The sequence below is a fragment of the Choloepus didactylus genome, chromosome 25, assembly GCF_015220235.1.
Source record: "Choloepus didactylus isolate mChoDid1 chromosome 25, mChoDid1.pri, whole genome shotgun sequence".
NCBI lineage: Eukaryota > Metazoa > Chordata > Mammalia > Pilosa > Megalonychidae > Choloepus > Choloepus didactylus.
Window position 1 is genome coordinate 6172685 of NC_051331.1, and position 23670 is coordinate 6196354.

The window sequence follows — 23670 nt, forward strand, 5'->3', positions numbered from 1 at the left end:
ATTTATAAAGTTAATATCAAATAACTATACTGGCACACGTCTCTATTGGGCCCTACTAGAAATATGCCAAAGTGACAGACTTTAAAAGGATAAAGTCTTTGGTCAGAATAGGAAGAGGATCTATATTATCAAAAATTATGAAGATGGAAGATAAAAAGAAATTAGCCCACAATTTTAACCGAATAAAGGAGGAAAGAGCGTACAGATTCACAGCTGATGATAATTCAGGGTAATACATTTACCACTTGACCACAAATCTGTTCACCCCTTCGTGAGCTCAGCATCAGGCTTTTCAGGTATTTGGCTATTGTCCCTCAAAATTTTTTTACATGGAAGACAAACCTACATTTATGTTAACAACAGAATATTATATTGCTATTTAATTTGATGGTTAAACAAGCAACAGAAAAAAATTCTTAGGGCCAGACTGACTTCAAGCCATTTTAATACCCTGAAAACAGGAGCTAAAAAATGAGTCACTAAGAAACAATATCCAAAAAGCAGATTATTACCTAATGTGATTCACAAAACAAGTAAACTTTGGTAATCTTCAATGGGAAATGCCATAGCATTTGAAAAATAAGAATTTTTGATGCTGTTAATTCCAATTCATTAAGTTGGAATAAATCCCAAGCTCACGTGTACTTACATCCCCTCATTTTAATATAATCCAGTAAATGACAAAGAAGACAGAGAATGAAAACTGTACCCTATTGCACACCACTTGTGTCTGGCTCCCTTTGGATAAAATCTTCAGTTTTTCCATGGTTTTACCTAGAAATCCAGTTGGGGATGGGTAAGAAGCGGCCAAGAATCACCTGGACTACGTCTTCAGAGTTCAAACACCGCGCCTGTTATTGTTATTTTTTTTATTTTTGAAAGAGATAATTTGTTTTCACGGTTCAAAATTGAAAAGATACAAAAGACTTAAGAGTCAAGGCTCCCTCGCAACCCCTCTCCTAGCATCACACTTCCTTCTTAGAGTCCACTCTTGTTTCAACCGCTTGGGTTTTCTTCAAGATGGAGACTGGAAGCAATTATACACATATTCTTTCTTTGGTGGCTTTTTTTTTTCTTTTTTTCTTTTTTTACAAATTGCTAGAATGTTAGCTTCACGAGGGCAGGATGCGAGTCCATTTTGTTTGAAGGTGTAGCTGCAGTGTCTGGAGCTTGTTGAATGAAATGATGTTTATTGTGAACGTTGCTTGTGTTTGCTTAAGTTAATAACTTAGAGTTGATTTCCCGTCAGCCCCCAGAAAGCTTCCTTGATCTTTGATCTTTTTTGGGTTTGTTTCTTTTTTGTGTATTTTGTTTTGCTTTTGTTTTTGTCTTCGTTACTTGATCATTTTTTTCATTCATACTTTAGATATGTATTATGTTTTTTTAAAATGCAATTTTATTGAGATATTTTCACGTATCATACAGTCATCCAAAGTGTACAATCATTATTCACAGTATCATCATATAGTTGTGCATTCATCACCACAATCTTTGAACATTTTTCATTACACCAAAAAATAAAATAAAAGTTAAAATAAAAAAGAACATCCAAAACATCCCATTCCCCTCCTCCCTTATTGTTCATTTACTTTTTTAAAAAAATACAGTTTTATTGAGATATATTCACACACCCTACAGTCATCCACAGTGTACAATCAGTTATTCATAACACCATCATACAGTTGTGGTTCCCCACCAGAATCCATTTTTGAACCTTTTCCTTACTCCAAAATAAAAATAAAAGCAAAAAAGAGCGCCCCAAACTTTCCCTCCCTCCATCCCACTCTATTCTTCATCTAATTTTTGTCCCCATTTTTTCACTCGTCTGTCCATACGCTGGATAAAGGGAATGCAAGCCACAAGTTTTCTACACTCACACAATCACACTGTGCAAGCTACATAGTTATACAGACTTGATCATTTTTGATTGCTGCCCAGGTTTTAGGTGTGCCATTGGTTGAGTTTTGTCAAATAATACAAAACAGTGGTTGGCACACTACGGCCTGTTTGTAAAGCCAATGTGCTAAGGATGGTTTTTGTATTTTTAAAAGGTTGTAAAAAATGAGAAAAGAAGAAGTTGCAAAAGAACGTGTCTCAGTTTGCCAGGCTGCTATGACATATATGACACCATGAGTTGGTTTATACCACGGGAATTTATTGGCTCATCGTTTTGAGGCTAGATGTTCAACATCAAGATATCGGCAAGTTCTGTAGGGTTCTGGAGCTGGTAGCTGAGAATTCCAGGTCCCTTGGCTTCTATCTCTGCCTCCCATCACTTGGCGACGTCTTCTCTTTTCTTCTGCTTTTCCGGTTTCCGCTGATTTCTGGCTGCTCCCTGTTCCCTTCTCCAACCTCTGGCTTCCAGATTCTTCTCTTTACAAATCCTCCAGTTATATGAACAGAGACCCACCCTCATTCATTTTGGGCCACACCTTAACCAAAAATAACCTCTTCAAGAGGAACCTATTTACAATGGGTTCACACCCACAGGAAAACAGATTAAGAACGTGTGTGTGTTTTGCGGTGCATAATTCAAAATAGCACAGAGCCCATCCACAGCATGCAAAACCTAAAATTGTTCACGTCTGCCCCTTCTCAAAAAAAGCTGGCAAACCCATCACCCTGTAGAGTTCCCTCCTGCCTTTTCCCAGTCAATCCCCAAAGGGAGGGTTATTTTTAAATAGGATTTTAAACACTTTTATGACAAAACTAACATATTCTCTCAGGGTGGGTTAGGAGGATGAAAAACCCTAAAAACCTCCAACTAAGCCCTCAACCACACAGATTTTAACCTTCCTGGTGTAAACATCTTCCAGATTCTCCTTCCCAGAGTTGACACTGCCCCAGAATCTCCTTCCAGACCTTAGCCTATTAATTTCTGAGTGTATGCGCAGCATCTGTATGTTTTTGAAGCGCCCCAGACTGGTTTAATGAGAAATGCTACTGTTCCCAGAACGGAATACTTTGTAGCCACAAAATAAGATGAGGTAGAGCCCACATGGCTATTGAAACAATGTCCGATTATGCTAGTCTATGAAAGAGCAAAACTGGAAACTGTGTGTGTAAGGGTGCAGGGGTGGGGAGGTAAAGACCCTCAGATCTGCTTGTTTATGTGCACTGCACACCTCTGGAAGGAGAAAAGGGAAACAAGCAAGAGGAAGTGAGGGCTGGGGCCAGGGGTGCCGGGGAGAGCGGTTTTTCTCTCTCTCTGAAGCTTTGTTTCCGTTGATGTTTTTATCCGGACACGTGTGCACAGGTGATTTAATATAAACAAGCCCATTCGTAGTTTTCTTTAATAAATCTTGATTGAGCAGGTGTCTTGGGCTGGCTTGAATTCTAGGTGTTCCCCAGTGAGCAGAACAGACAAAGATCCTGCCCTCGTGGAGCTGACATTCTAGACAGGGAGAGAGACGAGAAAGAAGATGAATAAAATACGTAGAAAGTTGGAGAAGGGCTCTGGAGAATATAAAGCAGGGAAGGGAGTGGAGAGTGATTCAGAGAGCCTGGAGGAGGGGTTTAAAATTTAAAACAGGGGATCAGAGAAGGACATCCCAAGAAACTGACACAGAGGAGTGAGAGAGGGAGACTTGCAGAGTATTTCAGGCAACCACACAGCCAGTGCTAAGGCCCTGGGGTAGACTTGTCTGGAGCGGAATGAGTTGGGGAGATTGGGGGCACGTGAGGGCAGGGCGGTGACCAAGCAGGTTGTGCAGGGCCTTGTGGACCGCGGGGAAGACTTTGGCTTTTGTTCTAAAATTGAAGGGAGCTCTAGGGAGGATGTACCCTGAAGCCGGGGAGCAGGGCAGAGGCGACAGTGTCAATCAAGGGGTGCAGTGATGGCGGCAGGATGCTCAATAAATAAATGAACACGTCTGCACCAAAGCTGCCAGCAGGATTCTCTCCGCCAGGGTTCAGCACCCAGCCTGGGCTCTGTGTGAGTCCCAGCTCACCCTTCCTTGCTCTGGACCCTCTGTTAAATTTCGCATCTTTGAGCCTCAGATCCGTCTTCCCCAAAATGGGGTTCATAACAGTTCCGGGGCTGACCTGTGCTTGGTCCTCAGTAAACACCTGATTAAGGGGGTTCATGTAATATAGAGTTCAAGAGCAGGGTTCAAATCCCAGCTTCTACTGGCCGTGTGACCTTGGCTAAATCGTTAACCCGCTCCGTGCCTCAGTTTCTCCGTCACGTCCTCAGGGCCTCGTTGGAAGATTAGATGAGTTCTTAGAAGTTGAGCATCTGCTTTGATACCCGGCACACAGTTGGTTGGTGCTTTTATTTTTCTGCCCTTGACATTGGGACTAGAGATGTCACTTCTAGCTTCCCCCACCCAGATGCCACTCCTAAGCCCTTGAACAAAAGGACCTGCCTGGGGTCCCCCCAGGATGCCCAGTCCCCAGCACAGGCTTCTGGGAAGGCGGCAGCGAGCCGGTTTGGCTGCGTGGGCGAGGCCTTGGGCTGCCACCTCCCTTGGGGACATGGCAGTGCCCGGAAGACGTGGGGGCGGGGTGGCACATGGCATCTTGGCACCAGCAGCGGGACTGGACGGCCTGTGTCTTGTTCCCTTATCTCCCACGCCAACTGTGCCAGGCTTACCGGCCGTTATGCCCAGCGAGGCTGGGATCCAAGGGCGGCCTCCCTGTGTGCCAGCCAGGTCTAATGCCCCGGCTTCTGCCCCCCACCCACTCCTTATCATCAGGCGCCTCAGCCCAGCCTCCCCCAGGCCTGGCTTAGGGCCGGGGGACACTATTCCACTCCAGCTGTGCGCCGGAAAGAGCAGTCTCAGTTTGCCCCTTTGGAAAAGGGGACCCCTCTTATTAGTTAGGGTTCTCTAGGGAAACAGAATCAACATGAGATATCTATGCATATAAGGTTTTATAAAAGTGTCTCATGCAACTGTGGGGATGCACAAGTCCAAATTCCGTAGAGCAGACAGCAAATCGGCAACTCCAATGAAGATGTCTGATGAACTTCTCAGGCAGCAGACTGGCAACTTCGGTGAACTCAGGAAATGCTTGGCTGGTTAGCTGAAGAAGAAGTGCAAGTTCTCTCCTTCTCTGCCTTAAAAGTCTTCAACTGATCGGATTAAATCCAGCTGATTGAATTCTCTCATTACGGAAGGCATGCTCTTTGTGGATGTCATCAGTCACCCCTGCAGCCAATTGACTGATGATTTAATGAACCAGCCTTCTGCTTTATTAACCAGCCACAAATGTCCTTGCAGTGATGGTGAGGCCAGTGCTTGCCTGACCAGACACCTGGGCACCATCACCCGGCCAAGGCGACACATGAACCTAACCGTCACAATTAGCGTTTGGACTTGTGCTAAGTGCACAAGTGGACATCGAGTTCTGACAAGGCCGATGAAGGAAATGCAAAATTCTCGCTCCCATTTTCCAGACAGGGAAACAGTGGCTGGGACTGGGAAAGGGTGTCTTCCGAAAAAGACTGGACCAGTTACATCCCCTCTCAGTGCCTCGATTTCCCCACCTGTGTTGGGGAGGACTGCAGGACATGGCTTCCTGCTCCCAAGTGTTAGAAGAGTGGGTGGTACAGTTGCTGGTCTAGACTTGGGCTCAGCACAGGGAAATTTATGGCCTAGAGATGGGGGTGAGGGGAGCATGAGGTGGGGAGGGGTGGGGGCAAACTTCTTTAAAGGGTCAGAGAGTAAATATTTTCAGCTTTGAAGGCCACCTATGGCCTTTTATTGCAGCCAGCTGACTCCGCTGTTGGAACCAGAAAGTGGCCGTAGACGATATGAAAATGAATGAGCGTGCCAGCGTTCCGATCAAACTTTGATTTATGGACACTGACACTGGAATTTCAAATAATTTCCACATCCCAATGTATTCATCTTCTTTTGATGCTTTTCCACCGTGTAAAAAAGTAAAGACCATCCTGAGCTTACAGGCCACAGGAAAACAGGCAGCGGGTTGGATTGGGCCCACTGGTGGTTCTTCACCAAAAATCATTAAAACATGGCAGGAGGCAGAATAACGGCTACTCCCAAAGAAGATCACACAGAACCTGCAAATCTGTGACTTTCCATGGCAAAAGGGGACTTTGCAGATATGACTCAGGGAAAGTTCCAGATGGGGAGATTTTTTCTGGATCATCTGAATGGGTCAGTGTCATCACAAGCTCCCTTGTAAGTGAAAGAGGGAGGCAGGAGAGTAAGAGAGTAAGTGAGGAGATTGGTGGCTTTGAAGACGGAGAAAGGAGCCAGCAGGTAAGAAATGAGGGTGGCTTCTAGCAGCTAGGACAGGCCAAGAAACAGGGGCGTCCCAAAGAGTGCAGCCCTGCCAGCACCTTCATTTTACCCAGAGAGAACAGGTTTAGGACTTTTAACATCCAGAACTGTAGGATAATAAATCTGCGTTCCTTTAAGCCACACGTTTGTGGTCACTTATAGCAGCTGCAATCGGAAACTGCCCCAGAGCTGGACGGCCTGGCATGGCCACTTCCACCCCGTGTGGCCGTGGGCTCTGGGCCTCAGTTTCCACCTCTGTCAAATTGGGCTCACAATAGGATCAAGCTCACAAAGTGGTTGTAAGGAATTGGTGAGCTGTGGAACGTTTTAGAAGAATGCCCGGGACGTGGCAAGAGGTCTGTAAAACTGGGGGGCATTTGTATTTTGCTGCTCCTTATTTTGCAGCATTATTGGAGGTTTCTGTCTTTTGGGGTTTGGAGCAGGCTCGGTTAGCAGGAGCCATTATTGTCTTCCATGCCATCTCCCTCCATCACCACTGCTCACCTTAATGACAGCTAATGGAATCCGGCAGATGAGGGATCCGGCGTTCTGTCTTATGTTTCCTGGGAGCCCACAGCACCAGGCCCTGAGCCAAACCGCTGCCAGGAGCCCTTTCCTGCATCCTTAGTTCCATTTCAGGAGGAGATAACTCAGCAACGGTGCGACCTGGCTTTCTCTCCTGCAGCTGCCGAAGCCCCAGGCTGAGCTCTCTCGCTGAGAGTTGTCCGAAATTGTCCCCCTGCTCCCTTGCACAGCCTGGCCCCGTCATGCTCCTGCTCAAACACCCTCAGTGGCTCCCACCTACCCATCGAACTTGGAGTGGGGATCCACCACGTGCCACTGGCTGACTAGACAAAGCTACTTCCTCCCTCTCCCTTAGCCTCGGTTTCCTCAACTATAAAATAGGTCGATGACGTGACTGCTGGATGGAGAGGACTGGGCTGGCTCGGGAAGTTAGTCCCGGCTGTTTTTGTGTGGCAGCTCCTACTCTGCCAGTCTGGCTGCCCCGGAAACTTCCGGCGCTCCCTTATCTCTCCTCTCACTTGCCTTGCTAGTCTCACCTCTCTATCAGATAGTAGAAATATTCTTCCGTGTTTCTTCTCATACCTGTAATAGTTTGGCATGTTTATATAATTTGCGTGACTAATCTATGTGGAATTTATTTTGCTGTGTGTCGAGTGGGGCAGGGGAGGGAGTTAAGTTTATTTTTTCTGAGTGCACCCTCAGGGCTCCTGACGACTGATCCTTTCCCCACCAACTGGAAATTATCATGTATCAAATGTCTCTGTGTATTCCATTCACAAATTTATTTTCAATTTTGTGCACAGGGTAAACTCAAAACTGCCTTTTCATATCACTGTGTTAGCAATGCACACATGGATGGTGTGTGATTGTTATTCACTCAACAAACACTTCTCGAGGGTGATGGGATGGAGAGGAAAGGGCTGCTGCCTTAGGTGGGATGGTCAGAGAAGGGGGTGATGTTTGAGCAGTGGCCTGAAAGAAGTGAAAGCAGCACGTGCAAAGGCCCTGTGGCAGGATGGTGCCAGGGGGCCCAGTGTGGCTGCAGCTGGGTGAGTGACAGAGAGAGTGGGAGGTCGTGGGACAGGGAGATGAGGGGGGCAGATCGTGGAGGACTTGGACTTTTCCCCTGAGGCACATGGGAGCCATGGAGGGTTCTGGGGAGAGAAGGGACAGGCCTGCCTCATGTGCTCAGAGGCGCCCTCTGGCTGCTGTGGGAGGACAGGCTCCAGATTTGGAGATGAAGGGGCCATCACCAGGCTGAGAGCCCAGGAGGGTGAGAAGTGGGGGGTCCTGGGTAGATTCTGTAGACAGAATGCTGTAAAGAGAGAGGACCCCTGGGATTTGTATCCTGAGCACCTGAGAGGACAGAGCTGTCAATACTGAGTTGGGCAGGCTGGGGGACAATCTGGAGTCGGATTTGGTGGAGTGTAGCTGGGGAAGAGAAGAGGCCCGTGGCCACATCCACTGCTCTGACCGTGTGGGGTGGACTCAGCTGGCCTTCTCGGGGGTGTCAGGGAGCTCGGGATCGCAGGGTTTCTTGGGAAGTCCTGGTCACCCAAGGGCATGCCTTGGCGCCTTGGGCCTTGCCTGTTTGCTGAGGCCTGTGGTTTGAGGGTCAGGCGGGGAGGCCAGCCGAGTGGGAAGTGGTGTCTGTCTGGCGACAAGCTGACTTAGTGGCCAAACCCCACCTGGGGGAGTCCTGGTGGGGGGAGTGACAATTATTGAGTGCCCGTTGTATATGTCCTCAGTGACTGCATAAACCTGCAATGACTGTATACCCCACACCGAATGACACTCTTGCTGATCAAACACCCCCACACCAGTTGTGTGAAGCCCATTGCATAATCAAGAGTACTTTACAGTATACAGTTGGCCTCAAAGGGCAGTTGGAAGATGCAGTAAGACCAGGCACGGGAACAACGGAGCATACAGTTGATCTGGGGGGGTGTAGGGTCAGTGCCAACTGTATACCCTGATGCTGGCTATAGAACCCCATGCTGACTGTATACTTCATGCCAACTGTATACCCATGCACCTATTGTACACCCCATGCTGACAATACTCTATACATTGATTGCCACCTGTAACCCCCCACAGCCTACTGTATACTCCCTCATAGCCCCTGCCCGTCCTTTGGTTTTATACTTTAGTCCCATTTCACAGGTAAGGAAATAGAGGGTCAGAGAAGGCAAGCTGCCCGCCTAAGTGTCCTCTGGCTCGGACTGGAAGAAGGAGCATTTGAACCCAGGGCCCCCCAGTAGAATTTGGGCTCCATGAAGGCAGGGATTAGATCCCTCTCAACTGTACCGTTGCACCATTGCTGATGCCCAGCCCAGTACCTGAATCCAGTACATGCTCAATAAACGCTCCTTCGACAGCTTCAGGGTTAAGGATTGGGAGAGTCTGCAGGGATGGCAAACTCGGGCATCCTTGGGGCCCACAAAAGTGCCAGTAGTGGGCAGTGCCAGGCAGCGACGTGGCTTGGGGGCTGCTGGCCCACCTTGGCCAGTTTTCAAGACAGACTGGAGACACGGGTTCTTATGTCAACTCCCAACGTTGAACAGTTGGCACTGGATTTTTTTAAAGACGTGCAGCTCAAAATAAAACTCAGACACTGGTTGGAGAATTTTCAGCCCTCATGTTCCATAGGTGGTTGTCGCTAGGGGTTGCCTGGCTCTGGGATTCCAGTGCCTCAGTTTCCAAACCTGCAGAATGGGCGATCGCAGGCCCCGCGGGGTGGGTGGAGGCGGGGCCAGCCCCCGGGTGAAGCCCCCGGGGCAGCCTCCGGGTGTCCTGGGGGGGGGAGCGGATGGGTGGGGGGAGCAGGGAGGGCTAAATCAGGCCCCTCCCGTGAGTGGCGGGAGCAGCTGCGGCCGCCCGGCCCTCCCTCCCTTCCTCCCCCCGGGCATTCGCTCAGTTGGGGCCAGTCCGACCGGTTTGGGCCGCCCCGCCTTGGCTCTTAACTGGGAGGAGCCGCCGCCAGTCCGTCGGTCCGTCCCTCCCCGGGGATCGGCCGCCTCCAGAGCCAGGGCGGCCCCGGGCAGTCATGGGGGGCGAGCGGCAGCACTACTACGGGAAGCACGGTAGGCAGCGCCCCGCGCCGCGCCCTTTCCCCCCAAACCTCCCCCCGCCATCCCCGGCTGGGGCTCCCCCAACTCCCGGCTGGGGTTGGGGCTGGGGCCGGAGCAGCAGGAGGCCCCGGGAGGGGAGAAGGGGGAGCCCCATTGCAGATCTCTCCCTGGAGACCTCCCCCCACCCACCTCCCCTGTCCCCGGTCTGCACCCCCCTCTCCCCAGTTTTACCCTGGAGCTGCTCTCCACAGCCCCCAAAAACCCTGCCCCTCACCCGAAGGGCCTGTGTGGTTCCCTCCCCAAGACTCAGGCCACAGATTTCTCCCCTGGACCCTATCTGGAACTTTCCCCTTTCTGCCTTGTTCCTTGGCGGCTGGCACCCCCTACCCCCCACCCTCCACAGGTCACTGGGTGGCCCCAGGTGATAAATCCGCAGTTCACCCCTGTGCTCTGGCTTGCGATGGCTAAAGGCACCCCCAGAGGCTTCTGGGGGAGCTGGATCCTCCCAGCCCCTTCTTCATCCAGCTCTCTTGCTGACTTCTAGGGACCCCACAGAAGTATGACCCCACTTTCAAAGGACCCATTTACAACAGGTAAGGGCTCTGGGGCTCCTGGGAGGAGGGGAGCACGTGCTAACTGCCCCCACCCCGGTTATTTCACCCCCCGCCCTTCTCCAACAAACTGGCAATAAATATTTGCAATATATCCGTAATAGATTAAGAGTTTTTACAAACAATTTTTTTTAAAATAGGTGAAAGACTGCACCGATTATTTATAGAGGAAGAAGTGCTGTAGACAGTGAATTTAAGGACAGATGCCGGCCTCACTGAGCAGTCAAGGAATGTGGTTTAAACAACCACAAAATCTGATCCCCGCCCCCCCCCCCCCAGACTAACAGATTAAAAAAAAATTGACACAGATTTCACTTGTGAAACTAATTTGTGCAGTCCTTTCAGAGGGGATTTGGAAATAGCATGAAATTTTGTGATGGGCATCCTTTTTTTCTGAAAATTAAAATTCTATGAGGAAACCTCTCCCACTTAAACTTGGCACACATGGGCAAAAATGTAGGAGATTCTTGCTTTTTTGGAATTGGCAAAACCAACCAACAATCTGAATATTTCTTGCATAGGGGATGGTTAGATAAATTATAGTACATCCTTAGGTTGTAATAATACACAGCTGTTAAAAGGTACAGAAGTCCTTTTATGTAGCAATGTGGTGAGGCAAAGAACAGTAGGTGTATTATAATCACATTTGGGTTAACCAAAAAGACTTTTTTGGGAAAATTTGACCTAATAAATAACCCAAAGGACTCACAAGCAATCATTAACAGATTACTTATGGGAGGGTATTGTGGAAGACTGATTTCTTTATTGAATCCACTCCTCTAGGGTTTTAAGCTTTATCACATTTGCCATGATAATAAAAATAGCATAAACTTAAAAAAATGTTAATACGAAGTGCTGGTGAAGATGTGGGAAAAGGGACACTGAATCAAAAGAGCTGAATATTGTTGCAGCCTCTTTGGAGGACTGTGTAGCATTAGGTATGAAAATTTTAAATGTACACCCCCATACAACTCAACATGTGTGCAAATAACAGGGATGCAGGTAAGTGTGCAGGGCAGGGGTCCCGCCCTGAGGTTCCCATCTGCTCCCCAGAAGCTGCACTGACATCATTTGCTGCGTGTTCCTCCTCCTGGCCATTGTGGGCTACGTGGCTGTCGGTATCATAGGTGAGTGGGACTTGGGGTGCCAGGGTAGGAGGGGCAGCCACAGCCTCTGGGTCATGGGTGGGGATGGTGCTGAGGGGCAGTAGTGCCTCAGTTCCCTGGATCCTTCTGCAGCCTGGACCCACGGGGACCCTCGAAAGGTGATCTACCCCACGGATAGCCGAGGCCAGTTCTGCGGGCAGAAGGGCACGAAAAATGCGTGAGTGTTGCTCCCTGGGCCCTGGGCAGGCGTGGACAGGAGGGCTTTGTGAGCCATGGGGAGAAGGGTCTAGGCTTCCTCCCACCTCCATCCATCCATCCATCCATCCATCTCTCCATCCATCCATCCATCCATCCATCCATCCATCCATCTATCCAGCCAGTCATCCACCCATTGACCTATCCACCCATCCATCCATATATCCATCCACCCATCCATCATTCAGTCCATTCATTCATCCGCCCAGATGTTCATCCAACTATCCAGCCAGCCAGCCACTCATCCACCCATTCACCTATCCATCCATCCATCCATCCACCAATCCATCCATCTATCCATCTATCCATCCACCCATTGACCTATCCACCCATCCATCCATATATCCATCCACCCATCCATCATTCAGTCCATTCATTCATCCGCCCAGATGTTCATCCAACTATCCAGCCAGCCAGCCACTCATCCACCCATTCACCTATCCATCCATCCATCCATCCACCAATCCATCCATCTATCCATCTATCCATCCACCCATCCGTCCACCCATTCACTTATCCATCCATCCATCCACCCATCCATCCATCCACCCATCCATCCATCCACCCATCCATCATTCAGTCCATTCATTCATCCGCCCAGATGTTCATCCAACTATCCAGCCAGCCAGCCACTCATCCACCCATTCACCTATCCGTCTGTCCATCTGTCCACTAATCCATCCATCTATCCATCTATCCATCCACCCATTCACTTTTCCACCCATCCATCCATCCATCCACCCACCCATCCATCCATCCATCCATCCACCCATCCATCATTCAGTCCATTCATTCATCCACCCAGATGTTCATCCAACTATCCAGCCAGCCAGCCACTCATCTACCCATTCACCTATCCATCCATCTATCCATCTATCCATCCACCCATCCGTCCACCCATTCACTTATCCATCCATCCATCCACCCATCCATCCATCCACCCATCCATCATTCAGTCTATTCATTCATCCGCCCACCCATCCACCTATTCATCCATCCATCCAGCCAGCCAGCCAGCCATCTACCCATTCACCTATCTACCCATTCATCTGTCTACCCATCATTCATCCATCCATCCATCCACTCATCCATTCATCTATCCATCCACCCATCCATTCATCCATCCATCCACCCATCTCCATCCATCCATCCACCCATCTCTCCACCCACCCATCCATCCATCCATCCATCCACCTATCCAGCCAGTCATCCTCCCATTTACCTATCCACCCATCCATCCATATATCTATCCACCCATCCATCATTCAGTCCATTCATTCATCCACCCAGGTGTTCATCCAACTATCCAGTGAACCAGCCAGTCATCCACCCATTCACCTATCCATCCATCCATCCATCCACCCATCCATCCATCTGTCCATCTATCCATCTATCCATCTATCCATCCATCCATCCATAAGTCCGGTCAACAAATATTTGTAAAGTCTCTACTATGCCCAGCCTTGGGGACACAGCAAACAAAATGAGACATGTTAAGCATCCTGTCCTCTGGTGGCTTATCTTTTAAGGGAGAGACAGAGAGACCATATCAGATCTGATACGGGATGACGATGACTAGGTGAGGTTACAGAGTGAGTTCAATCTGGGCTCCCCCTCTTCCCAGCTGTGTAACCTGGGGCAAGTGTCTCGACTTCTCTGGGCCTCATTTCCCACATCTCTCAAAGGGGGTTAGATGAGCCACGATGTGTACGGGGTTCAGAACAACTTTGGAGTTGGCCGCTGCTGTGACGTCATCATCACTCTTTTCCTGAAGGTATTTTGCATAGGGTGGTTGACAAAGTCTCCAAAGTCTCTACCCCTTTCCCCCCAACTCCAGGGACAAGCCCTTCCTGTTTTATTTCAACATCGTGAAGTGCGCCAGCCCCCTGGTCCTGTTGGAATTCCAGTGTCCCACCCCCCAGGTAACTGTCCCCTCATCCCTTCACCCTGCAGCAAGGGCTCCTCTCTCCCCGGTGAACGTGGGGTGGGACCTCTGTCCTGAGTGGCTGAGTGGGGCTGGGTGGGGGTCTGTCCTGTCCCCACCCAAACCCCTTTCCTTCTGCCCCAGATCTGCGTGGAGAGATGCCCGGATCGCTACCTCACCTTCCTGAGTGCCCGAGCCTCCCAGGACTTTGCATACTACAAGCAGTTCTGTGGGCCCGGGTTCAAGGAGCAAAAGGTGAGCAGGAGGCTGCCCTGGTGCCCAGGTAGGGGCGGGTGGCGGGGTGGGGGGCTGGCCTGGGGGGATCCCCATGCTTTGCCCTCTTTCTTGGCAGAGTGTGGCGGAAGTGTTTCGGGATGGCGACTGCCCAGCCGTCCTCATCCCCAGCAAACCCTGTGAGTCGGGGGTCCTGGGTGGGGGCAGCGGGGGGAGCTGGCTGGTGCCCTGGAGGTGGGGGGGGAGGGCATGGCCTGACCGGTCCCACCCCTACCCCCTGCCCCCCCGCAGTGGCCCGACGATGCTTCCCAGCCATCCACGCCCACAAGGGGGTCCTCATGGTGGGCAACGAGACCACCTACGAGGATGGCCACGGCCACCGGAAAAACATCACGGAGCTGGTGGAAGGTGCCAAGTGAGGACCGTGCTAGCGGGCTTCCCTGGGGGTGGCGGTGGGGACAGGACACCCCCTTGGGGCCGGCCCGATCCCATCCAGGAGTGGGGGGTTCTGACCTGAGCCCTGTCCATCTCCCCAACCCCACACGCCCCAATTTCCCCAGGATGGCTAACGGGGTGCTGGAGGCCCGGCAGCTGGCCATGCGGGTGTTTGAAGATTACACCGTCTCGTGGTACTGGATCATCGTGTGAGTCTGGAAGGAAGGATGTCCCCTGGCCGCCCTGCCTGGGGCTGCGGAGAGTTGGGATCCGGGACTCACGTGACCCTCTCGTCCCCCAGAGGCCTGGTCATCGCCATGGCGATCAGTCTCCTGTTCATCGTCCTGCTCCGCTTCCTGGCTGGTATTATGGTCTGGGTCATGATCGTCATGGTGATCTTGGTGCTGGGCTACGGTGCGTCTTCCCGTCCCTGTCCCCGTCCCCGTCGCTGTCCCCTTCCCTGCCCAGGGGCTGCACAATGCCCAAGCCCTCGGACCTGGCAATGGCCCGTTGAGGCGCGTCGTGTCTCTATGAAGATCTGCATCTTGGCGGATTTATAAGGGCAGATTCTAGAAACAACCTCCAAGGGCCCTGGGGCGGGCCAGGCATGGGCCCCTCCACAGCCTTCCAAACTGGGGCCGGATCTGTGTATCATCAGCAGCAAACTGCACCCTCTAGCAGGCCGCTGGGCACGGTGGCTAAGGAGGCCTGCTGTGGCCCCAGAAAACTGGGGTTTCAAATCCCGGCTCTGCCGCTTCCTAGCTCCGTGACCTCGGGCAAGTGAGTCAGACTCCCCGTGCCTCAGTTTCTTCCTCTATAAAATGGGGATAATTCATGTTTACTGGTTGGGAGGCTCAACGAGGATGAGATAGTGGGAGGTCCCTGTTTAGCTCAGGCTAAAAACCTTTTTTCTTCCTTATCTGTGTTTTGTGAGTTTATTCTCCAAAGAGCTGCTGGGAATGTGGAAAACCTTATCACATATATGTTAACATGATAAAAATTTAAAAATAAAGAAGTAGGCAGAGTGGCAGAGTGGGGAGCAGGGATTCAGGAAGATCTCCTGAGAAGGTGGCATTTGAGCAGAAACATGGCGTGAGGGACCCAGCCACAGCACGTGCAAAGGGTCCGAGGCAGGTGCCAGCTCTGGAACCTTCCTCGGCCTCGGTCTTGGCTTCTGTCCAGTGGGGGCGGTTGTGCCTGCTTTTGCAAGGCTGAGGGAGGTGCCAGCGGGCTGCGGTCAGCCCTTGCCCAATGCTCCCCCGTGTGCAGGGATATTTCACTGCTACATGGAATATTCCCGGCTGCGTGGCGAGGCCGGCTCCGACATCTCACTGATGGACCTCGGCTTCCAGACGGATCTCCGCGTGTACCTGCACTTGCGGCAGACGTGGATAGCTTTCAGTGAGTCCCTGTCCCCCCACCCAATGGGGCCTGGGGAGCCCAGGTGGGCGGTGAACTCAGCCCCCCCCTTTTCCCCACTGCCCTCCGCAGTGATCATTCTCAGCATCCTGGAGTTGATTATCATCTTGCTACTCATCTTTCTACGGAAGAGAATTCTCATCGCCATCGCGCTCATCAAGGAAGCCAGCAGGTGGGGGCTGGGGTGCCAGGGGGCTGGGTGGGAGCTGTCCCCTCAGAACTGCCGGGGCCCTGACACCTCTGTCTACCCCTTTCTCCCCAGGGCTGTGGGATACGTCATGTGCTCCCTTCTATACCCTCTGGTCACTTTTTTCTTGTTGTGCCTCTGCATTGCCTATTGGGCCAGCACGGCCGTGTATCCACCATTGGACACACCCTGAGCCCTGATCCCAGGGAGCTGGGGTCAGGGCTGGAATCTGGTGGTGGTGGTGATGGGGTAATGGATCCGTTTCTCCACAAGCTCCTGGGCCCCCTTTCCAATCCCCAAACTCGGGTTCCTTAACGAGCCTCCAGTTTCCTGTCCACTTCCAACGAAGCCGTCTACAAGATCTTCAATGACACTGCCTGCCCGGTGGCTGGGAAAACCTGTAACCCTGAGGTGGGTGTCCCCAGGGCCAGAGCGGAGACTGCCCCTTCGGCACCCCAGCCGATCTGAAACTGCTCATCCCCACTTGGGGCTCATTCAGCAAACGAACATTTGGCATCTGCTGTCTACACTGTGCTGTAGGGGGGCACGGAGGGGAAACTTCCCCATCCCATGCCCTGGCGACTTCCCACGGCAAGCTGCTAACTCTTGACAACCACCCCATGTGCCGAACCCCCCATCTTTTTTCCCCTCAACTTCATTTCCTGCCCCACACCCCTCTCGTGACCTTCATGATAGCCAGGCCTTGCTTCTAGAACCTTCCTTGCCTTTCACAAGCCTCTCTTCCAAGCCCACAGGTCCTTGTGCTGACACTGTGGTCCTCAAACTGATTGATGACCCCCCACAAAAACCCTTAGTGTTGCTTCTAGAGCCTCTATCCTGAACCCCCAATTCCTGGACTTGGCTCTGCTGTCCCCAACTCCTGTCCTGGCCCACGGTCTGGCAGCCCCAGCCCCAATACCCTGACCCAGCTGTGTCCCCCCCACAGACCTTCTCCTCCTCCAACGAGTCCCGCCTGTGCCCGGGCGCCCACTGCCAGTTTGCCTTCTACGGCGGCGAGTCCGGCTACCACCGGGCGCTGCTGGGTCTGCAGATCTTCAACGTCTTCATGTTCTTCTGGCTCGCCAACTTCGTGCTGGCGCTGGGCCAGGTCACGCTGGCCGGGGCCTTCGCCTCCTACTACTGGGCCATCCGCAAGCCCGACGACCTGCCCGCCTTCCCGCTCTTCTCCGCCTTCGGCCGGGCGCTCAGGTGGGGACCGGGGGCTTGGGGCTGGGGTGGTGCTGGGGCCGCAGAAGGCCTGGCCGGGGGTCCTCAGCCGCACTCCCGCCGCCGGCAGGTACCACACAGGCTCGCTGGCCTTCGGCGCCCTCATCCTGGCCATCGTGCAGATCATCCGAGTTGTGCTCGAGTACCTGGACCAGCGCCTGAAAGGTGTGGCCCGCCCCCGTGCTGCCATTGGCTCCCGCTGGGGGGGGCACGGCAAACGGGGAGATCGGGATTGGTTGGCGCTGGGGGGGAGGTGGGGCCAAGGTGTTTGGACAGTGATTGGTTGCTGCGTAGGAGGAGCAACTGAGAGAACCCATCAGATGGAATTGTTACTGCTCAGGGGGTGGGGCCAAGAAGCCAGGCTGCTATTGGTTCCTTCTCTAAGAGGGTTGGGTGGGGATTTGCTGGCACCAGGGGGCGGGACTAAGGCTTTTTTTTTTTTTTATTTGGAGAGAAGGGAATGGAGGGCTGGGATTTGTCATCCTTTGGGGGAGGAGCCAGGAAGGAGGCAGGGATTGGTTTCTTCCAGGGAGGCGGGGCCAGAGGAGAAGTTTGGGTCGTGATTGGTTCCTGTCCTGGAGGTGGGGCTGAGAAGCCTGGGATTTTTTGTTGCAGGCTGGTCTGAGAGTACTCAACTGCTTTCTGCTTGGGTGTCCCGTTGAGTCTCCCTGTGTCGTTGACAGTGGGGGGCTTTGGGAGTCCTGGGCTGAGGAAGGGGTGTGATTGCACGGTGAGGCCAGCCGGGGTCTCCCCTCGACCTCCCCATCCTTGCCCCCTTTCCCAGCTGCGGACAACAAATTTGCCAAATTCCTCCTGATGTGCCTCAAATGCTGTTTCTGGTGCCTGGAGAAGTTCATCAAGTTCCTCAACAGGAATGCCTACATCATGGTGGGTGCCGGGCCTGGGACCCCCCACTCCACAGCCAGACTCCCCCAGGACTCCCCCTCATCCACCTGCCAGGCCTGATCCCTCCCTCCCACCTCCTCCAGATCGCCATCTACGGCACCAACTTCTGCACCTCTGCCAAGAACGCCTTCTTCCTGCTCATGAGAAACATCATCAGGTCAGGGCAGCCGCCCCTTCTCCGCCTCCCCCTTTCCCGACACCCTGAGCCGGCGCTCACTCCCGCACCCCCACTGTACCCCGCAGAGTCGCCGTCCTGGACAAAGTCACCGACTTCCTCTTCCTGCTGGGCAAACTCCTGGTGGTGGGGAGTGTGGGTGAGTGATGCCGGCTGCCCGGCATGGGCCGGTGGGGTGGGAGGCTGTTGGGGGTGACTTGTGGGCGATTTTGGGCCCCTGCATCTTCTCCTTCTGAGATGGGTGTCTCCCCTCTGGGGTTCTTTTTTTGGGGGACGTGGCAGGGAGCTACATCCTTTGGCCAGAACGAACGACCGTCTTGCTTCCTTCTCCCTTCCAGGGATCTTGGCTTTCTTCTTCTTCACCCACCGAATCAGGATTGTGCAGGACACGGCGCCCCCCCCTCAATTACTACTGGGTCCCTATACTGGTACAGACACTTGGGCACAGGTTGGGGTCTGGGGAGAGGGAGATACTGGGGTTTCCTTGGCCTCCTTTGACTGGACAGGTGGGGATAGGGGTCAGAAATGAGGGGCTGATTATTTATTCAGTCCACAAGCATTTATTGAGCACCTACTGTGTACCAGGTTCTTGGTGGGGGTGGGTGGGTGGGTGGGCATCCCTCGATGAGGCTTATGGTATAAGGGGAGAACAGATGGCAACCCAAAAATCATACTGATGAGTGTGTGACTACAGACTCGTGAGTGCCCCCAGGAGAGAATGACGGGGGACTGTGAGAGCCCGGGAGTCGTGGATCTGACGATCGGAGCGTCCAAGTAGCTTCACCATGGAAGTGGTGTTGGGTTGGGGGTGATACCCAGGCCAAGAAAACAGCAACTACAGAGGCCCCGAGTTGGGGATTGTGCCACAAGCAGCAGGAAGCCAGTACGGCTGGGGGTGGAGTGGGCAGCGAGTGTGGAGATGACAGGCCTTGGGGGTGGAGGTTGTCTGCATCCTAAGAACTTTCTGGTATCTGAACCCAGGCCTTGGATCCCAGGGACCCAGTTTTTTTATCTTGCCTCCTGTACTTGCCAGTTCTAAGATGAATAACTTTGGACAAGTTATTTAATCTCTCTAAGGTCCACTTATTGCAATCAACAAATGTTTATCAGGTACCTACACATTGCTCAAGATTTTAGCAGTAAACTGAACAGCACAGTCTAGTGGAGACAAAACCATCGATGCTGTCAACGTGCATAAAATTGAAACCGGACAAAGCTCTCGGACGGAGGTGGGAGGGATGTGCAATGTATAAAGGCATAAAACAAGGAACTTTCTGGGTCTGGGTGCCAAGAGGCAGCTTCCTGGAGAGAAGGTGGCACCTGAGCAGTCAGTGTTTCAGCTGGAAGCCAAAGCACAAGGAGAAGTAAACCAGGCTAATCGGGGCCCCAGCACATGCCAAGGCCCTGGGGTTGACACGATCAAGGGGTGCTGTGTGGATGCCACGCTCTGCAGCACGGATGAGGGATTAGGGTGTTACTCCAAATGCAAGAGGGCCGGGGGATCGGCGTGGGTGGGTGGGGGTCACAGCCGGCTCGTCTCTCCCCAACCCAGACGGTGATCGTCGGCTCTTACCTGATTGCCCACGGCTTCTTCAGCGTCTATGGGATGTGCGTGGACACGCTGTTCCTCTGCTTCTGTGAGTCTCCCATGTCCCTCCTGAGCCCTGCTTCCTTCTTCCCTGATGGGGCCATGTATTCGCCTGCCCGCTGCCCCCCCAGCTTCCCCGGGCACTGGCTGTCTCACATCCTAGAACCCTGGCACACCCTCTCGGCTTCCTTCCTTCACTTGGAGCGGCTCCATCCTATTGTCCCGCACCCCCGGCTGCTGCCAGAACATTCTGTCCCCTGGGACACTTGGCTTCGGCATCTCTGGCTTTATTGGGAGGGGGGATCTGTGGCTGCCACTAACTCTGGTCTCTCCATCTGTCTCTTTTTTTATTTTATTTTATTTTTCCCTCTTTTCTCTTCCTCTCCTCCACGCCTGCTGGCTTCCCTGTTCTCCCCCTGCCTCCCTCCCTCTTTCCCTCCCTCCCCTCCCACCTGCCCCTGTTCCCCGCCCCCCTGGCTGTTTCCTGGGGGGAGCCCAGGTGAGGACCTGGAAAGGAATGACGGCTCTCACGAGCGACCCTACTTCATGTCGCCTGAGCTGAGAGACATCCTGTTGAAGGGGAGTGCGGAGGAGGGGAAGCAGGAGGCAGTTGAGGAGTAGAGTGCGGGAGGTGGCTTGGATCCTGCATGCCCAAGGACCCAGGGGTCTGGGTGGGATGGGTGGGAGCCAGGCTGGCCTCCTCGTGTCCTCTGTCCAGGCCTGGGGGTGCATGCAGGGGACTTCCTGGCCTGGGAGTGTGGGGAGCATGTGTGTGTGTGTGTGCGTGCGCGTACCTCGTTCCCGAGCCCAATACAGTCCACCCCTCTCCTGGTCCCCAGTGCATCTTGCTTCCTAACCTTCTGAGGCTTCTCTGTGGCCCTCATTCGCCCCCTATCCCTGGGGGGTGGGGGTGGGGCCCTGATGGGGGGCTCCCCCTCATGCCACCCCGCTCTGGGGCCTCTCTCTGCAGTGGAGGACTTGGAACGCAATGACGGCTCGGCCGAGAGGCCTTACTTCATGTCTTCCAACCTCAAGAAGCTCTTGAACAAGACAAACAAGAAGGGGGCAGAGTCGTAAAGGGCCCCCGCCCTCCCCCACGTCTCCGGAAGCTTCACACCGGGTGCTCTGTGGCTGGGTCAGTACCCCCCCGCCCAGCCCCCTTGGGCCTGTCACTGCCCCCCATCCCCGTTGTCCGGTCACCCCCCAGCTTGCAGGGACCCGGAGGATTGTGCACGGGCCTGGGTGTAGGCCGAGGGGCAGGCGGTGTTTTCACGGCCACCCTCCCCGAGACTGTGGGACGAGTCGCTCCACCCTCACTGGCCTGGATGGGGAGAGATATCTGGTGGGGGCTCTCGATGTCTGGGATGTGATGTGGGGCCCCCATACTTCCTCTCCCCCTCTTTTGACGGGACTGTGGTTTGTGTCTGAGGATGTGGCAGGGCTCCCCAGGGCTGGGGGCTGGGGGCTGGAGGTTGTCACCCACTGGTTCACTCTCCGTGGGTCTGGCCAGGGCCAAACCCCCTTCCCTGTTGCAAAATAGCTTGCTTGAGAGCCGCCAGGAGCAGTTCTTTTCTTTTCTTTAACTTGGAATTGTATTAAAGTTGGCCTCGCTTTCTTTTCCATCCGTCTCCAGCTGAGATGGGGCCCCCTGGACGAGTGCCCGCCTTTGTACCCCTTCCCCTCGGGAGTGGCTGGGGCGGGAGCGTGTGTGCCAAACTGGGGGTGTCTCCCTGCCTGTGTGTGGGGCTGTGTCCAGGGGAGAAGGGGAAGGGGAGGGCATTGGAGGAGGGCAGCTGCGAGAAGGCTAACAGCTTCCTGATGGAAGCCAGATGCACTGATGGAGAAGCAGAGGCCCACTTCCCCCCTCCTTCCCCTGCCCTTTACCAACTTACCTCCCTTTGTAAGAGACAAAAGAAACTGAATCCACCCAAGGGATGAGCTTCAGGGGAAGGCGGGGGACGTGTCCTGGGCGGAACGGGCCCCTCTCTGCCCAACACCTCCTCCCAGATCCCTTTGCCAAATTTGTCAAATGAACGTGGGAGACTGGGTCTCTCTGTCCTGCTTCCTGGATGTATCCCAGGTTCTCCACCGACCCCCATTCTTGTCTTTGTGCATCAGCCCTCTTCTGGAAGCCCAGTGAGGGGGGGATTTCCCAGCCCGGGGGGTCCCCCGTTTCCTGTGCCTGCCGTCCCCCCATTCTGTCTGCACGCCCCTGCGTGTAAGTGCAATTGCAACCATGAATAAAGTGCCTATTGTACCGAGTCGCGGCCTGGCGTGTTGGTGGGGGTGCGGTGGAGGGGTGGGAGGATGCCCATTTCCCACTCCCCTGGGGTGCTCTGTGCTGGGTGGGGGGCCCTCCGCTGGCTGCAGCTCTGCCATCGGGGCAGCTCAGGTTGCTGGGAAGACACCTGGGAAACAAACCCGCCTTGGTAGGCTCGGATCCGGTCACACGGCCTGGCCACGTGCCCCCAGGCCTGCTTTCTCCGCGGGGCCCGGGAACCTGATGCTCCCTGCAGGTCCAGAGCTAACCTGGGTTTGCAAAGCTGCACGGAGCTGCTCTGCGGCGCCTCCCGCTGCCTGGGGTGGGCTCACGGCCGCCCCCTGGTGGCAGCTGTCGGTCAGCGGCGCCACCTGCCCTGCACGAGAGAGCCCGCTTCTGTCACTCTCCCCCTCTTGCTGCTGATGAAATTAAGGCAGAGAGGGTGCCCGGAGCCTCCATCTTCTACCCTGACCTCCACTCTCTGATTTAGCTCCTGTTGGCCCCGCCTCCAAATACCCTGTACACCTGCCCCCTTCTCTCCAGGTCTTTAACCTTTCCCAAGGAGCCCCTTTCACCGTTGCCTCTCCCTAAGTCTGTCCTCCCTACAGTAGCTCGAGGAGCCTGTGAACTCCCGAGTTTAGCTTCTCCTCTCCTCAGAACCTTCTATGGCTCCCACTTTCCTTGGGGTGCAAACCAAAGTCCTCCCTGCAGCTCAAGGAGAATTGCAAGCTGGGGACATGCCAGGGATTCCTCAGTGTTTTGATAGTATTTCAAATTACCAGACTTCCTGTCACCTCCCTGCCCTTGTCCCCCCGCCCCCCACTGCCCCTAGCTCATGGGCTCCAGCCCCCACTGGTCCCCGGGTTTCTATTTGAACTGCTCACCATCTAGTTCCTCCCCAAAACTAAGCTCGGCAGCCTCCTGCTTTCAGCTTGATCACCTCCTCCAGGAAGCCCTCCATTCTCACCTAAAGTTGGCATCTTGGTGACAACCACATCACCCTGTTTATTTTCTTTGAAGCACTTACTGCCATCTGTAATTAAGGACTTCCTTTGTGTTTTCTCTTGCTATGTGTCTGTTTCCCCAGTTGCCCCAATTGGAATGTCAACCCAGAGGACACAGATCTTGCCTCTGGTTTTACCAGCTTCTCCCGGGGCAGGGCAGAAACCCTGTTCTGCAGCGGGTGCTCTGTATACACCAGATGTGAATGACAAGGGCCTAGCCCAGTGCCCGGTGTGGGGGGAAGTGCACAGTGTTGGCGATTGTTACTAGTATACACCAGTGTATTAGTTAGGGTTCTCTGTGGAACCAACAGGAGATATCTGTAAATATAAGATTTTATAAAAGTGTCTCATGCAACTGTGGGGATGCACAAGTCCAAATTCCATAGGACAGGCAGCAAACTGGCAACTCGTTTGATGAACTCCCCAAAAGACGTTGGCTAGCCAAAAAAGAAGTCAAGGTTCTCTCTCTTCTCCCTTAAAAGTCTTCAACTGATT

The 23670-nt window shown here is 53.3% G+C and overlaps 1 protein-coding gene across 1 annotated transcript; it reads left to right on the forward strand.

Annotated features, from left to right (window-relative positions):
• Positions 1 to 9744: 9744 nt before the first annotated feature.
• Positions 9745 to 22173, forward strand: SLC44A2 (solute carrier family 44 member 2). The gene is given in 23 exon segments (XM_037818141.1): positions 9745 to 9856; positions 10389 to 10437; positions 11509 to 11582; positions 11694 to 11778; positions 13654 to 13738; positions 13885 to 13995; positions 14093 to 14153; positions 14266 to 14389; positions 14535 to 14618; positions 14711 to 14823; positions 15679 to 15810; positions 15901 to 16000; positions 16091 to 16183; positions 16342 to 16426; positions 16962 to 17224; positions 17313 to 17407; positions 18027 to 18130; positions 18232 to 18305; positions 18392 to 18462; positions 18662 to 18717; positions 18719 to 18751; positions 19876 to 19960; positions 20882 to 22173. Coding segments are annotated over 23 exon segments (2121 nt in total). The 5' UTR covers positions 9745 to 9819; the 3' UTR covers positions 20989 to 22173.
• The last annotated feature ends 1497 nt before the right edge of the window (positions 22174 to 23670 follow it).